Below are 18166 nucleotides of genomic sequence, written 5' to 3' on the forward strand. Positions count from 1 at the left end.
AGTCCTGGCGTCAGAACCTTGCTACGGCTTGGAGGGGCCACATTTTGGAGGCTGTTAAACCTATGTTATCAGTAATGGATTCTTACCTCATTTTGAATCAGAGCGAAGAGAAAAAGGTGGTGTGATATGTAAGTGGAAAAGATATATTGTGGTGAATTTTCTTACCCATGGAAGATAAAATAGCTACCCCTTTGCCCCATGGTTCCTTCTGGGGTACCAGGTCTCTGGGAGGGTGACTACCTTCTGAGACGTGCCTCATTTGCTTTCTGAGCCTGGTAGGGTCTGTGTATTTACTCATATAACAGGGTGATCTTTTCAGGGCTCACATGAGTGGTCAGGAGTCATTTAAAAAAAAAAAAAGCCTTTCTGCTATCACCTACTTTCTTTTAATTTACTGTTAGTATATTCACAAAAGTAAATTATAGCTATGTGCAAAATAACTATTGATTTTCAAAAGAAGGACTGTGTATAGAAAAATTTAGTTCTTCTGATTTCTCCATGGACTTTAAGTTCTGGTACTGTCTACCTTCTTTTAGGTCCTCCTTTGTTTTAATACTTTTGATTCTTTGGTCTTTCTCATGCTTCTAAGTGCTAAGAAAGGACTCAGACACTTTCAAGCAAAAGCTATTAAAGAACTCAAATGTTCTTGGGTTTTTCAATAAAACATTTGGGCAACAGTAGAAGTTATACACGTGTATATTTGAAAAAGGGTACCCATAGAGAAAAACAAAGCTGATTCTTTTATAGGAAATTTTTCACTTTGGGAGCAAGTTGACTGATGAGTAACGTGGCCGGGTGTAATGGCTTCCCAGCATTTTGAATGGGCTATAAGACAAAGCCCTTTGAGAAAATGTTTGGGTGTGGCAAGGGTTAGTAGGTGTTTTATGGAAAACCAAATAGCGCATGAAGTAGAAGTCAAATGACTGGCCTCCTCGTGTATGGAACTGGGTGTATTCAACCAGCTCTGGGCTGGGGCCCTGGGCCAGGCTTCCATTTCCACGTCTCAGGTGTGTGCTGGGAGCAGTGGAGGTCACTCAGGGCACATCTCATCCGTGCCTTTAGTGCTGGCCCGCCAGGAAAGTTATTTCTACACACTGAGGCTGTCACATTGGGCTATTGACTTTCTTCTAATCCTTATAGACAGTTTTACATAATTTTAAAATACTCCATAATTGAGCAAATCAAAAGGTGAATGGATCATCAAAGAACAATATTCTTTTGAATGTGCATCTTTGCAATTCAGTTGTAAAATTGTCTCAGTGACTTTTTTATTCCTTTTATGGAGTCCAAACTCGGCTTATCAATATTGTACTTGCACTGGTAAACCATTTCAAATTCTTTGTAGTGGTGAAAAATAAATGGACTATTTTGAATAGCAGAAAACAAAGATAATTTCCTCTCCAAGCTTCCAACCTTTCTATAACGCTGACTAACCAGTGTGGAAATTGTTCTAGTGTGGAAAGCTTTGCGGAGTTCGATTGCTATAAATAAGGCTGATTTATCTTCAGGAACATCAAGTGGCGTGTTGGAACTTTTTAAAACTAGCATTATGTATTGGGAATTTTTTTCATTTTATTTAGTAATCTAAAAATATTACAGTATGTATATTTCACATTTTCCAGCTAAATATATATAGTAATCGTAATTGAAGATCAATGATTTAAAAAGATAGAAAGTCTTTTTGATTGAGTAGCTTGGGAACTTTTGAATGACAATTTTTATTTTAAAGTTAAGTATATAGATTTATGTGACTTCTGTGTTACAGATAAAAACAGACTACTCATATTAGCAAGTTGGAATAGGAATTTAGATTCTTAAAGTAGGCTGATAGTTTTCTTCAAAAGAAACATTTTTTTTCTCTTCTGTGTTTTCCTCCCAAGACAACTGTATATATCCAAATATTCATTCCTAGAACCGTGTCCATTTATTTTCCTGGTCCTGCCTTATGACTGAATAAAAATTGTGTAGATATTTCCTAAACATATAAAATTACTCTATGGATATTTAGTGCAAAAAAAAAGAGATATTATCATTTTATAAATAACCAACTCAGAAGTGCTTGAAATTGACTGACATCTATTGGTTAATTAGGTTTGTTGTGAAAGAGACTCTACTCGTGTCAAAAATTGTTTTTATACTGATCAGTATTGAAGACATTATTGAGAGATGTGTGTCAAGGGTTGAGGTTGGCTAGATTCAGCTATCAATAAAGCTTGCTGCTAGACTTACAGATATCTTTAAGGAGAAATGTTACATCGCCTTGGAAAAGAAATTCATGAATGGTCAACACTGATTCTATAATAGTTTTATTTCTAAATAATAGATATATTTACACATATTAAGCTTTGCCTATGTAGCCAAATTTTTTGTGTGAATCATATTTGCTAAAATTGTTATGTAGAAGATCTTTGGAAAGGTATCTGGTAGGTCTCTTGTGTTTTATCTGCATAATCTATGGGCACTCTCTCTTCCTGCTGACATGATTCATTAGTACTCTAAGTCTGGGCTTGCAGAACTGTTAAGATTAACAATATTAACTGCATGCAGAGTATATGATTGATAAGTACTAACACTCAGTTTTTATCATTCTTTTTATTCCATGCGCCATCTTTCATTCTTGTCCTATATTATACATTTGAAATTAAATTCCATAATATGAAATTCGCTTCATTTCCATACAATCTTATGCCATTTGTGAAATGCTGCTGCCCCTTTGGTTTTTCCTGGGTCCTTGTGCAACTATACGCGGACTGGCTCTCTCGCTCTCCTGCAGACCCCGCCCTCACTCTTCCTCCTATCTCCTTCAACAAACTTACACAGGCACAAACATGGGACAACTCTAGCTACAGTGTTCCATCTGAAGGAGACAGTGACAATGGTAGGTGGCTTTGTACCTATACTTCAATGTGCTCGTTAATAAGCCAATGAATATACTGAACAGTCATTTCTGTGCAGCTGAAAATAGAGTGTACTCAACTGCATGCCTGACAGAAGAAATCATGAGTAAACCTTAAACTAAAGTCCAGAAAAATGCATGTGGATTGTGCTCTAGCAGTTTGTCAAACTACATTTAATTATCTTGACTATTCTGAATTTTATGAGGACTTGACAATAATTTCTTCTCTGCCTTTTCTGCTTTGGTTTTTCGGTTTGTTTGCTTGTTTACAAAAATTTGGGGTTTGCACATTTGGATTATCTCTGCTTGCTCCTGTATCTAAACTAAATGCTTTTAGAGTTTGAGCTTTTATTATCTGTCTTACCATATGAGATTTTTAAGGTAATTAAGATGTTGTTCCATGGCTGATCCTAGAGTGGTGCACTGAAAATAATGTTAATATTGAGAAACTTCTAAAAATGAAGAGAAATCACATCCTTTCTAACCTTTTTAATTTTTTTTTTGCAAATTATTTGTACATTTTGACCTCTGATACCTTCTATCTTTTTGAGCATAAATTCGTCTCTACAATATTCAGAAATAGTATCTTGGCTTGAGAATCAATTGTGCAAATAAAAAATTGAGGACACCTAGCTAGGATTAATGTGGATATCTTTTAATTTCATGCCATTAAATATTTTAAATAGCATAAGAGATGAAAATAAATAAATATAATTATTTAGATCTATGTGCCACGTGTATCTGAATCTCCATTCTAGTCTAATGTTAGTTCGGATTTTAAACATTTTATTTCAAGATACAGAGTGATAAAAGTAATGTTAAATGAAACAGAGTATGATTTATAGGGAAGAGAAGTGAGGTGTGAGGTATAACCACAATGAAAACACAATAGGAAGATATATTTTCTAATAATACTTTTTTTTATATATAATTATGTTATATGTAATACATAGAAAATATATATTTAAAACATTTGTTGTGATTTCTGGTTAAAATTCAACCAAAAATGTTTTTCCAATTTCCTTATGTAGAAGGATAATGTATGTTTTGTTAGGTTAGTTATAAAAGGAATTTTATTATTTCAGATTTCTAAATTTTTTAACTGAAAATAAGTATGATTAAACAACAACAATGAAACAAAAGTCCCTCCTTATATCATCCTATTTTAAATTCTGGAAATAGAACAAGGCTAAATGGAAACTTTCTTGATAAACTGTTCCTTTACTTAAAAATGGAAAAGGGGAGAGAGGCATTTTTGTTTTTCAGAGAGCATGGCTATTTATGGGTCTGATGTTGTTTAAAGGAAATAAAGCCTAGAATGAAAGATTTATGTATGATTTGGTATTTCCTTAGGAGTGATATCTGAATCCAAAGGAATTTTTTTTTTTTAAAAGCTGAGAAAGATCTAGGCATCTTGTGTAGCAGTAGCATTTCTGTCTTTATAGATGAACCAACTAGAACCAGAACAGTGAGGTGACCTGAGGTGGGGCCACACCCAGGGTCCTGACTCCTACCATAGCTACATTCATTCTATACAGCTCTTTATTGAGGACTCTTTGTGCAAGCTCCTGAGCCAGACTGCCTTCTTTTTATTAAAAATTCTAAGATTTCCATAGAAAATAATCATTGTGAAAACTCTTTCTGAAAATACAATAACCTTACAATACTTAGTTGGTATTTTTTATAAGAGTGAAAATTCCAGGGATTCACGTGTAACTATTATGCTATACCACGATAACAATAAAGGGATTGTCTTCAATATTCATGTGGCTCAGTCAGTCACATCAGATAGTTGGTGGCTGTCATTTTTCCCTGTCTGCAGTTTGTCTGCAATATGCCCCGGGCAACAGATCGTTTTCTGTGCAGAAATCATCTTTACAAATATTTGTGCAGGTTCCCAGATCTGATTTTTTCATATACAGTCTTTGTTCTCTTTGTGCCAAACCTTGCCTTTTGATTTGCATACATTTCTAACACATTTTTTAAGTTAATGAAGCTGCACTGTTTGCATCCACAAGTATACGAGACTGTTGCAAGAGGAATGCAGCCTGCTTTTTTTGGTTGTTCTTGCTAATTCCTCTTAAGCAGGAGATCCTATTCAGTGGCCTCTCTTGGCATGTAATGCTGATGACCACATCAGTTTTGTTTCCTCATATTTTCTCCATTATCCAATATCCGCAGCTGTCCCAACCTTTGTAAATAAATGGCATCTTATTACCAACTCAACCCAGCATAATGTAAATTGCCTTTCATTTATAGTCTTTAGTTATTATTTTTGGTAAAGTTGGCATTTTTATTCCTTGTTCTCTGTCTCGCTTTGTATTAAAATTCCCCTTTGTTTAAATTCTTTCCAATATTTTGTTCCAAATAGATCTCATTTTAAATTCTCCATTTTCTCTAAAACTCATTCTGCAAAGGAGCTGAAAAATGTCAAACTGGCTAGAAGGTCCTTGGGATTTTGAATTCCCACAGTCCCCAGAGTTCTGCCTCTTGCTAAATGGGGAGGATTCGAAAGTGTGTGTGTAGGTCTATCCATCCCTGAGACTGGATGGGACAGCTTAACTTCAAGTCATTCTTAACTTCAAAACTTCACTTCTGTTCTTTCTTTTGTGCTCTCTTACTGCTCTGCATCTTTCTGTCATTTTCCCCTTTGCTTTGAAGTTAAAACTGTTCTTATCTTCTTTTGAATCATTTTCCATTTGCAATGAATTGGTGGATGCTAATTTATACTTATTTAAAATTGATCTTTAAATTATCACTGGAGAATGAATGAATGGACATATCCATTTGGGGCCAGTTTACAGGCATTTTCTTTAACTTTTACCATAATCTTGCTCTTATAGGTATTATTTTCCCCATTACAAAAATGTGGATACTGAGGCCGTGAGGGGTGTTTTAGTGATTCTTAACTCTGGCTTCATATTAGAATCACCTGGAAATTTTTAAAACCAAAGCTGCCTATACCCCACAGTCAGAGATGCTGATTTATTTGGTGTAGGATGGGGTCTTAGGCCTGGTTATTTTTTAGTGATTTTATGTTGTGTTCAAGATGGTGAAAGCCACTTAAGTAAATTGCCCAAGACCACAGAGAGGAATTTGAGCATTTCGAGGGCAGACAATTTATGTAATTCATTTTTGGACACCAGAAGGGAATAAATAAATGAGCTAGTCAGATTTCTAACTCACGTTAGCCTGGATCTAAAGCCTATGATAATTTTTCAAAGCCACCATATTGCTGCCCTTGAATTTGTATATCTTAAACATCACACCCAGTCCACGTTCTTAACTTCCAGGGAGAAACTGAGAGCTAAATTTCAAAACTTCATGTATCCACAGAGAAGAAATCTCCTCTCATTGAGTTAAATTTAGGTAATAAAGGTTAATAATATAGACTGATAATTTCTATATGAAGAATGCATTTCACATAATAATTAAGTAACATTTCAGGCAATTTTTAAAGCAGTGGGCTTTCTTTGCTTACTAAAAGATATTCTTACAACAATTAGAGAAATGGTTTCTTGTGCACATCCTTAAATATCTAGAGTGCCTACTATGTGCTAGGCCTGATGCTTGTTACTATGGATACAGCTCTGAAAAAGGCAGACAAGATCTCTGCTTTCATGGAACTTTTATTTCAGAGTCTAATGTGTTCAGACCTGGGAACTAAGCTTTAGGAGATTTTTCATGACAGGAAAAATTCAGATGACTGATTATCAGGGTAGGGTAATCTCTGCAAAGATACTCTCCAAATAGACTGGTCTTTGAATGAAGTAGTTTTTGAAACACCTGTTTCATTTATTCACCCAACAAATTGCTGTGTGGGGCACAGGTAGAGGTACAAATTGGAAACAGACTTAAACTCTTACAGAGTCTTAATGGAGAGAAACAGGTCTACACTGTAAGACAAAGTGGTGAGTGCATTGAGAGAGACGCAGATAAAAAATTTTGTACGTTTGTACCAGGCACATCACTCCCAGGTCTGGGATAAGGATGAGGAGAGTGAAGGAAGAGGTGGAGATAATGGGGAAATCAGTGGAATTTCACCTGTACCTGCAAGGATGAATTTGATAATCTGCATAAACATATTCATCATTCCCTGCGGAGTCTTTGCTTAGAAATTTGTCTCTTCTGCTAAATAAATTACAAACATCAGCAAATTGTCTTTTTCATTCTTTGAATGTTGTTTGTTTGATATATAGTAATTAAACAGTTAAGTAAGACTAATTTTTTCCTGCGTCTTAAACCACCTACCTCCTTGTCTTTTGCTACTCCTTAGGCATGTATGCATCTGTGCACATGCACACACACACACAGCCACTCTTGGACACACTCTCTGTACTCTCTTTATTTCTTCTTATCTACACTTAAATAGTCAAGGTGGCATTTGATTTGGAAAACAGGTGCTAGTGTTGCGGCTCTTCTTAACATGGTCTTGTAGCCTCAAGTTAAACATTTATTCCCTTGAATTAAGTGAGAAAGTTCTTGAGATTTAGTGATATGAAATTAAGGAAAAACCAGAATAATTCTTCCATAGATCGGTTTCTTGAAGCTTTGACCCAGGCTGGTCACTGTATTTATTATTTAAATATAACTTGAAAAAAAAAAACTGTGGGTAATATAATCAGAGCTATCATAATGGTTCCATTAAATTTATTCTGTCCTAACAAACCCAGCAAAATAAGAAAACACTTATGTGTTCTGTAGATTTACTATTAGCCTAAAGATTTTGTTTTAAATTCTCAGGTATTCCACAGTATTAATCCATTTAGAAAACTTGTAGTATTATAGTCATGGTTTCCAGTAATTTTATGTACATTTGAAGTGTTCATTTTAAAAAGTTCAGATGTATTTTAACACTTTGCGATTGCTTAACATTCATAGAACAAATATCCAAGTAGGCATTTTGTGTTTTTAAGATGCAAAGGAAGTTAAGATGAAAAGCAGTGCCAGGAAATTAAAACCCAGACACCATTGCGTTATCTTGTTACCTCACATAGGGCTCTAACAAGGCGTAGATGCTTGAATTGTGTGCTGCTAAACAGAAGCTCACGGTTGATTTAACTTCCTGATAGTTTCATATTCAGAAAGATATCTGCCAATAAAAACATATTGGAAATATTAAACATGCAGTTTTAGATAAGATTGCCCCTGGAAAAAAGGCAAAGGAAAATACAACCTCCAAAGAAAACATTCCATTTGTTTAAACAGTGTTGGGGCGCCCCTTGCTGGCTTCTGTGTGTATTACTCAACTCTGTCCACATTCCTTGACTTTTTTGGTAAATTTGATTGTCTTCTCTTCTTGGGGGTGTGGATTATTTCTAGATTTTACATTTTAATATATATCTCTTCTGCTTGCTATGTTTAAATGGGTAGATTTTTTTGTTTGACTCAATATGGTGTAAAGGCAAATTTAATGCATTTTCAGTTTCTTCTGTGCTTCTATTTTGTCCAGCTTTTCCTCATTTCCCTTTGCTCTGTAAACTTCTCATCTCTCCCTGCCGGGAGGGTTACTTTGCCCTTCTTCCTTTGGCAGCCTCGCATTTATTTTTGAAACAATTGGTCTCACTTGCTGAGGGTTTGGTTTTTGTGGTCTTGCTGACAGCCCTTCAGTGACATGCCTTTGGCTCCTTTTGCCTGTGACTTCCCTGGGTGGCTTGAGTCAGAGGCCCAGGCCCCAGGCTGGCTCCTCTCTGAGGTTCCAGAAGGCGTTATGTGCATTAGATCATAGGGTTTATTAAGGGTTTATTAAGGTCAAGGGTTTATTAAGATGTATCAACTTTCTGGTCTTCCATAGAGCGTCGAATGCTGATTCAAATATCCTACAACTGATTTAGAAAGAAAACATTGAGATGTGAGAAGTATAGTGCAGGTCATTTCCTAAGGTGCTTAGGTCCAAAGATACAAATTGGGATTAAAATGATGTAGTTGGTTGAGCATGGGATAATTGATTATATGAAGTAGATAAGTTTTTTTTATTTGAAGTATGTCTGTAAACCATATTTAATTTTTTTAAAAAACCAGTAAATTGAAATAGCTTTTAGGGTGGCTCATACGAAATGTTTGTCAGAATAGAATAGAAGTTGCATAGTCGTCTTATTCTACGTTATTTAAAATATGGTGATTGAAACTACTAGGATTGCAGTATGTCAGTGCAGCCTTCTCTGTGGTATTGATTTTTAAAATTGGAGTTCTCTGCCCAAAATTTCTTGAAGGGCTCCCCCACCGCCCCCTGCCCCACCCCAAAAAACCACACACACAATCTGAAAGTCTATGGGACAGGGGGATCCAAATACAGCTTCTCAGCTCTTTGCCCCCTCTGGTGCTCGTGGAAAGTTGACAGTCTTAATAGGATAAAATTCTCAAGGAAGAAAACAATTCAAGTTTAAATCTGCCCTGGGCTTTGTGTCATAATAAAAATTGATTAAAGCTCTTGCTAGAATCACTCTGCCGTGTATAGAATATTTTATACTTTGTTTATTAGTCATTAAAAGATGTTATCTGTCAGAGATTTAGAGCTGACGTTTTCTCTGGAGCCAGAGCCCTAACTCCTTTCAGAGGGAGCACCACTGTTCATTGCTATTCTTGGAGGTTGTAATTTTAAGGACCTGAAGCCAAGAATGATTTCTTAAACTGCCTCCAATCTTGCCAACTTTTCTAAAAGGAGTCTATGGTCATCTCTGAAGAGCTGACTTTTTGGATACAGTGTCAGTGACGTGATAGAAGTCAGAATTTTTCCACTCCGCACTCAAATGTGTAACCCTATGTGTCATCACTTAGTTCTTAACCCAGGCTTATAAAAAATCTTAGCCAACAATATTATTAACCTGTGCTTATTTTTAACATGTAAAGCAATTCTAAGTCTTCTTATTTGAAACAGATTATCTGAATTTAATGAAAGGATGGTGAAACCTTGAGTGTAAATGAAAACTTAGAATGAAAACTGTGGAAAAATGAGAGGGAGGGGACATCCGTCAGAGAAGTCGTCTGGAATGGTATCAAGGATGACAATCCTTTCCTGGATTCAGTTTATTCCAAAAGGTGCAGCCTTTGTTAGTCCACACAACCCAGGATAATTTAAAATATAATCTTCCTTAGAATATTCAAATCAAGGTTTTCATGTGAAGTCAGAATTTCTTTGTTTCTGTGAGTGGTAAATAAATTATTTGAGATAAATAAAGAAACTATTTGTTTAAATTAAATATGAATAGCCCTAAATGGCAACTTGTACTAGGCATTCCATAAAGGCTCTTTTTTCCTCTCTATTATAGTGTTTCTAAGACCTCAGAGAAATTTGGAATCTATAGACCCACAGTTTACAATTCGGAGGAAAATGGAACAGATGAGAGAAGAGAAAGAGCTGGTGGAGCAACTCCGTGAGGTACCCAAGAAACATTCCATGACTGAATAATCATTTTCAGGGTTGAAACAGCATCCTGTATTTTTAAAAAATAGACTTTGAAGCACTGCAAAGAGACCTAGTTTCAAACCCAGGTCGCCTACTGACTGTTTGATATTGGGCAAGTCACTTAACATCCCTGAGTTTTAGTTTTTTCATGTATTAAAAAAATAATTCTACCTTAGTGGGGTTTTGAGGAGTATGTGAGATCATGTAAGTAGAAATACTTAATACAGATGTATAAAAGCTAGTATTATTTCAGTTCAAGTTTCCTTTAAAATGATGCACTTATTCATTTGCTTAATAATAATATACCATTAATTTAAAGATATTTATAGTTATCCTTACTTTGTACCCCAAACTGGTTAGAGCTTTTTAATCAATAATTTAATAGGCAAACTGTTTGAGTTCGTACCAAGGATGAAGTCTTGTGCTGGACGCCATGGAAGATTTTAAGCTTGGTGATGGCAGGGACAATGGCTGTCTTGTTTCTTGTTGTCTTTCTGTTTCCACACAGTTCCTAATGGACACTCCGTAGGTCTTGTCTACCCTCATGGTTTAGGTATCTAGTTAGGGAGATCACACATACATATATGGAAGGTCAAATAACAGTACAAGGGTCAGTTGCCACAGAACACATTGGTGTTAGTTATTAAAGGCAGCACATCATGAATTGCTACATAAATTCTGTATGTTCAAAGAGAAATACCATAGCCATGAACTGGAAGAATATAAGAAGCTTCTTGGAGGAGAGAGATTTTATGCTACATCTTCTCCTTTCATTGGCAAATCATGATGGACTGCCGCTCTGTGCCAGGAGGTATTCTAGGTGATGGATATAGGAGAGAGCAAAAAGGTCCCTGCTCTCCTGAAGCCTATAGTCTATTGGGGAGAGGTAGTAAATAAGGAGGAAACAAATAAATATACAATTTCAGGTGGCAATGAGTTCTACAAATGAGCGATGCATCCTGTAAATAAAATTAAGGCTAAATTAAGGTAGGTCAGTATCTTCATTGTTGCAGATGATACTGTATATATGGTTTAGCAGGTTGTCAGGAGGAAAGACCTAAAACCTCAAAAGCCTCTCATCACCACTTTAAGCCACGTTGTTGATTCAACAGTCACATGGGGAAAGTCAGACCTCTGTTATTTGCCTAGAGTATTGGATGTGCTGTAAACTTGGGAGGTGAACTTTCAGAGATAGGTGAAAATAAGATCAGAAGCTGAGTATACCTCTCAAAGAGTGATACAGTTTTGTCTTAAATCCTAGGTCATATTGATCCCTTATGTTTTAATTTAGTGATGTAAAATTAGAGACTGAAAGAGTACTTAGGAAAAAATGAGGTATCTAGACATAGAAAAGCTCTGAAAGAGAATTACATAACACTGTTATATGTCCTGATTTTCAAGTGCTTCATTTATTGCAAATCTCCTAATTAAATCATTCTTTCTTAGGCTATTATCCATTTAAAAGGAGCTTCTGTTGTAAAGCAGAAACTTGTATTTGAAGTTTTAAAAATTGATTTCTCTACTTCTGCTTCTGAGAAGATGGAGTATAGGTACTTTTCCCTATTTCTCCTACTAAGTACAACTAAAACTCCCAGACATTGTGTATAAAATAAAGAACACTCTGAAAGGTGAAGAGAAGAAGGTAGACAAGCTAGGGACTTTCTGGGGACTAGGAATGACACGGGGGTGAGTTCCCTGGGATTTCTTTTTTGCTTCATGTTTTTTCAGACTTGGAGCTGAAGTAGCCAGAAATTCAGAAATGTTATTGGGCACAAATTAAAAAAAAAAAAAAAACCCCAACAAAAGCTTGCTTTCTTTCATCAGAGGACAAGGAAAGGGGCAGCCTAGTGAGACAGAAGACTTTTAGACAATAAATGTTCTACTCCAGCTAAACACCACGGAAAAAGTTGTGGCCTCAACCTTATCCATGCCAGCAGAGACTGGGTTGAAGGCTAGACTTCCACCCTTACTAGGGTGGTATCAGAGAAGGCCAGGACAGGAGCTGGGAATTTCATCTCCACAACTGGGAATGAGCCTGCTTCCTCCCATGGCATCAGTGGAGACCACATGGGGAGCCTGGATTTTCACCCCCACCCAGCAGTAAGAACCACCCCGCCTCACAAGTCAGCTGAGACCAAGTGGGAAACCTAGACTTCTGTATACACCCAGCAGTAACAAGGTGGTAACCCCCCTTTCCCTACCAGAACAGTATCCGAAAAAGCCAGCTAAAACAGAAGGTTTAAATAGGATCCAGAGTCTCAACATTACGCCAGAAATGTCCAGGTTTCAACCCTAAATCACTCGTCCTCCCAAGAGCCAGAAGATCTCAAACGGAACTCAGAAAGGGAATCAACAGATGGTAACACTGATGTGGCAGTGATGTTAGGATTATTTGACAAAGATTTTAAAGCATTCATGATAAAAATGCTTCAGTGAGCAATTACAAACGTGGCTGAAACAAAGGAAAAAATAGAGCACCTCAGCAAAGAAATGGAAAATCTTAGCAAAGAAATAGGAGACATAAAGAACCAAATGGAAATTTAGAGCTGAAAAATACATTGTTCAAAATAAAAAGCCCATCAACAGTGTTTTTCGGAGGGAGTCAAGATGGCGGCGTAGGCAGACTCTGAACTCACCTCCTCCCGTGGACACAGCCAATTTACAACTACTCGTGGAAAAATTACCCCTGAGACAGAACTGAAAACTGGATGAGAGGAAGTCCTGCAACAACGGACAATCCTAACTGGGGTAGAAGAGGCAGAGACTCCCTTCTGGAGAGAAAAAACGCCACCTTCACAAGCCGCCAGCATCACGGCCGCCCGGAGCAGCTCACAGGTACGCACCCTCCCTGGAGGCGCGGGGCCCTGAGCCGGGGAGCGCCCCCACTGTGCGCATTTTGTGGAGCCAGCACAATCGACACCAGCGGCATAATATCTGACTCTGCCTGCTACTAAAGCATTGGGGAGCACCCCCAGAAAACCCGGTTCACAAAGAAACTAAAACTGGCTCTTAAAGGGCCCGCGCACAAACTCACCCGTTCCAGAAAGCATCCTAAAATCACCAGAAAGAAAGGTGCACAGTGCTTCGGTGAAAAGAGACTCACCTAATAGGCCCTGAGTGCATCTCCGTGAGGGGTGAGACCTCTCCAGGGACTGGGACATTGGCGGGGGCCATTGTTGTGGCCTGGTGTGAGCGTGCTGACACAGACGCCATTGGAGTTCTCCCTGAGGCCTGCTAGCCCAGGGTCTGCTCCACCCGCTAGAGCACCGATTTAATCCAGCTCAGCCAGGGCAGGCAGCCCACCCTAGAGACTGGCCCCACCCAACAACAAGCCCTCAGGCAACGTGTGGGCCTGCATAGATTGGTGACTGGATTCTCTGCAGCCTGGCAACTGAGCTGACTTGAGCGGGGCAGGGTGTGCACAAGGAGCGGGTGGAGAGTGTGGGGTGGTGGCGGAGTGTGTGGGGCTCCCGCCGTGGAGAGACTGGGTCTGCTTGGGGAGGTCGGGGCGCTCACACAGGGCAGGACTGTGTTGACTGTGTGTGTGGACCTGTGGGCAACAGGGCTTGTCAGCTGCAGAAGACTTGTGCTTCTCAAAGACCCACATAGGGGGTTTGCCCCACCTTCCAAAGCCTGAAACAATTGGGTGCTCCTGTGCCTAAGGGCAGCCCCACCCAGCTGCAATCCTCAGAGAGCTGACAAGAGACCTAATAGGCTAGAGGTTTACAGCAATTGTAAGGCCCTGAGCCTAACAACCTGCCACACTGGGGGCCTACTCACTTAAAAGAAATACTGCAACACAGATGTGGTATTAGAACTTGCAGCCAACTGTGCTGGGGCTCCTCACACCTGATAAAGAGACTGAAGGGCCCACAATAACTACAAGCAGCTGAGCATTACAACAGCTGGCCAGGAGCATAACTCAGCCCCCCTGGGCGCCTATAGGTAGAGCTAACAGGCCACAATAGAAGGACACACGTAGCCCACATAGGGGCCACCCCTGGAACATTGAGAACTGAGGGAAGCACACTGGAAGCCTCCTAAGCCATCACTTACATAAGGTCACCTATCCAAGAGCAGGAGACGTAGCTGACCTACCTAATACATAGACACAAGCACAGGGAAAGAGGCAAAATGAGGAGGCAAAAGAATACATTCCAAGTAAGGGAACAGGACAAAACCCCAGAAAAGGAACTAAGTGAAACAGAAATGAGCAACCTACCCGACAGAGAGTTCAAACTAAGAGTGTTAAGGATGCTAACTGATCTGGGGAGAAGAATAGATAAACTCAGTGAGAATGTCAACAAAGAAATGGAAGATATAAAAAAGAACCAATCAGAAATGAAGAATACAATACTGGAAATGAAAAATTCATTAGAGGGACTCAAAAGCAGAGTAGAGGATACAGAAGAACGGATCTGTGAGCTGGAAGAAAGACTAGAAGAAATTACCCAAGGTGAACAGGTAAAAGAGAAAAGAATTAAAAAGAGTGAGGACAGTCTAAGGGACCTCTGGGACAACATCAAGCGCACTAACATCCGTGTTATAGGTGTCCCAGAAGGAGAAGAGCGAGACAAGGGGGCAGAGAATCTATTTCAAGAAATAATAGATGAAAACTTCCCTAACCTAAGGAAGGAAACAGACATCCAGGTACAGGAGGCACAGAGAGCCCCAAACAAGATAAACCCGAAGAGGCCCACACCAAGACACATCATAATCAAAATGTCCAGAATTAAAGATAAGGAGAGAATCCTAAAAGCCGCAAGAGAATGTCAAGTTACATACAAAGGAAACCCCATAAGGCTATCAGCTGACTTCTCAGCAGAAACCTTACAGGCTAGAAGAGAATGGCACGATATATTTAAAGTGCTAAAAGGAAAAAACTTACAGCCAAGAATACTCTACCCAGCAAGGTTATCATTCAAAATGGAAGGAGAGATCAAAATTTTCCCAGATAAGCAAAAATTAAAGGAGTTTGTCACCAAGAAACCAGTGTTACAAGAAATGTTAAAGGGACTGATTTAAGGGGAAAAGAAGACCACAAATAGGAAAAATTATCTATTTCCACGATTAGAACGTAATGGATACAAATGCACAAAAAGAAGTTGGATATGATATCAAAAACATAAAAGGAGGGAGGAGGGTAGTTAAAGAGTACAGCTTTCAGACAGAGGTCAAACTAAAGTGACCATCAATTCTATATAGAAGAAGTAAGGAACAGAGAAGGACTACTAAAACACTGAGGGAAAAAAAAAAAAGTTAAAATGGCAGTAAGTACATACTTATCAATAGCTACTTTAAATGTCAATGGACTAAATGCTCCAATTAAAAGGCATAGGGTGGCTGACTGGATAAAAAACAAGACCCATATATATGCTGCATACAAGAGACACACTTCAGACCTAAAGACACTCACAAACTGAAAGTGAAGGGATGGAAAAGATACTCCACGCAAATGGCAATGAAAAGAAAGCAGGGGTAGCAGTACTCATATCAGACAAAATAGACTTTAAAACAAAAACTGTAAAACAAGACAAAGAAGGGCATTACATAATGATCAAGGGAACAATCCAACAAGAGGATATAACACTTGTAAATATCTACGCACCCAATGTAGGTGCACCTAAATATATAAAGCAATTATTAACAGACATAAAAACAGAAATAGACAGTAACACAATAATAGTAGGGGACTTTAACACTCCACTTACACCAACGGATAGATCATCCAAACAGAAGATCAATAAGGAAACATTGGCCTTAAACGACACACTAGAACAGATGGACCTAGTAGATATATACAGAGCATTCCATCCAAAAACCGAAGAATACACGTTCTTTTCAAATGCACATGGAACATTCTCCAGGATTGATCACATATTAGGCCACAAAACAAGTCTCCATAAATTTAAGAAGATTGAAATAATACCAAGCATCTTTTCTGACCACAACGGTATGAAACTAGAAATCAACTATAGGAAGAAAATCAAAAAAGCCACAAATACATGGAGATTAAACAAAATGCTACTGAACAACAATTGGGTTAACGAAGAAATCAAAGAAGAAATCAAAAAATACCTGGAGACAAATGAAAATGAAAATACGACATGCCAGAATTTATGGGATACAGCAAAAGCGGTTCTAAGAGGGAAGTTTATAGCAATACAGGCCTATCTCAACAAACAAGAAAAATCTCAAATAAACAATCTAACAATGCACCTAAAGGAACTGGAAAAAGAAGAACAAACAAAGCCCAAAATCAGTAGAAGAAGGGAAATAATAAAAATCAGAGCAGAAATAAATGAAATAGAGACCAAAAAAACAATAGAAAAAATTAATAAAACCAAGAGCTGGTTCTTTGAAAAGATAAACAAAATTGACAAACCTTTAGCTAGACTCACCAAGAAAAAAAGAGAAGGCACAAATAAGTAAAATCAGAAATGAAAGAGGAGAGGTTACAACAGACACCTCAGAAATACAAAAGATTATAAGAGAATACTATGAAAAACTATATGCCAACCAATTCGACAATCTGGAAGAAATGGATAAATTCTTAGAATCATACAACCTTCCAAAACTGGATCAAGAAGAAGTAGAGAATTTGAATAGACCAATCACCAGTAAGGAGATCGAAACAGTAATCAGAAACCTCCCCAAAAATAAAAGTCCAGGACCAGATGGCTTCCCTGGTGAATTCTACCAAACATTCAAAGAAGACTTAATACCTATCCTTCTCAAACTCTTCCAAACAATTGAGGAGGGGGAAGCTCCTAACTCATTCTACGAAGCTGACATTACCCTGATACCAAAACCAGACAAGGACAACACAAAAAGAAAATTACAGGCCAATATCACTGATGAACATCGATGCGAAAATCCTCAACAAAATACTAGCAAATCGCATACAACAATACGTTAAAAGATTATACACCATGATCAAGTGGGATTTATTCCAGGTATGCAGGGATGGTTTAACATTCGCAAATCAATCAACGTAATACACCACATTAATAAAATGAAGAATAAAAATCACATGATCATCTCAATAGATGCAGAGAAAGCATTTGACAAGATACAGCATCCATTTATGATAAAAACTCTGAATAAAATGGGTATAGAAGGAAAGTACCTCAACATAATAAAGACCATATATGACAAACCCACAGCTAATATCATCCTCAATGGTGAAAAACTGAAAGCTATCCCTCTAAGAACAGGAACCAGACAAGGATGCCCACTGTCACCACTCCTATTTAACATAGTATTGGAAGTCCTAGCCAGAGCAATCAGGCAAGAGAAAGAAATAAAAGGGATCCAAATTGGAAAGGAAGAAGTGAAACTGTCACTATTTGCAGATGACATGATTTTATATATAGAAAACCCTAAAGAATCCACCAGAAAACTTTTTAGAAGTAATAAACGAGTATGGTAAAGTTGCAGGATACAAAAACAACATACAAAAATCAGTTGCATTTCTGTACACTAACAACGAAGTAGCAGAAAGAGAAATTAAGAATACCATCCCATTTACAATTGCAACAAAAAGAATAAAATACCTAGGAATAAACTTAACCAAAGAGGTGAAAGATCTGTACACCGAAAACTATAAAACATTGCTGAAAGAAATGGAAGAGGACACAAAGAAATGGAAAGATATTCCATGCTCTTGGATTGGAAGAATTAACATAGTTAAGATGTCCATACTTCCTAAAGCCATCTATAGATTCAATGCAATCCCTATCAAAGTTCCAACAACATTTTTCACAGAAATAGAACAAAGAATCCTAAAATTTATATGGAACAATAAAAGACCCCGAATAGCTAAAGGAATCCTGAGAAAAAAGAACAAAGCTGGAGGTATCACA

General features: G+C 37.8%; 1 protein-coding gene and 1 long non-coding RNA gene across 5 annotated transcripts in view; one reads left to right on the forward strand and one right to left on the reverse strand.

Moving 5' to 3' along the window:
• The window catches only part of LRCH1 (leucine rich repeats and calponin homology domain containing 1), a 198001-nt gene that overhangs the window by 154304 nt on the left and 25531 nt on the right, over positions 1–18166 (forward strand). For 3 of the 4 annotated variants that reach the window (XM_004433650.3, XM_004433651.3, XM_087436055.1), the window contains exon 16: positions 10165–10274. In XM_004433650.3, the coding sequence (XP_004433707.1) occupies positions 10165–10274 (110 nt within the window). Of the gene's footprint in view, positions 1–2773; positions 2879–10164; positions 10275–18166 lie in introns of all 4 variants that reach the window. The other variant, XM_004433649.3, reaches the window with a different exon arrangement.
• Positions 4387–13605, reverse strand: LOC147916126 (uncharacterized). Its single transcript, XR_015553417.1, has 3 exons — positions 13405–13605; positions 10708–10858; positions 4387–7988 (listed from the first exon to the last, which is right to left on the reverse strand). It is a non-coding gene; the product is annotated as an uncharacterized LOC147916126 (long non-coding RNA).

This window comes from Ceratotherium simum, chromosome 10 (assembly GCF_057802395.1).
Source record: "Ceratotherium simum simum isolate JZ-2026a chromosome 10, ASM5780239v1, whole genome shotgun sequence".
NCBI classification, from domain to species: domain Eukaryota; kingdom Metazoa; phylum Chordata; class Mammalia; order Perissodactyla; family Rhinocerotidae; genus Ceratotherium; species Ceratotherium simum.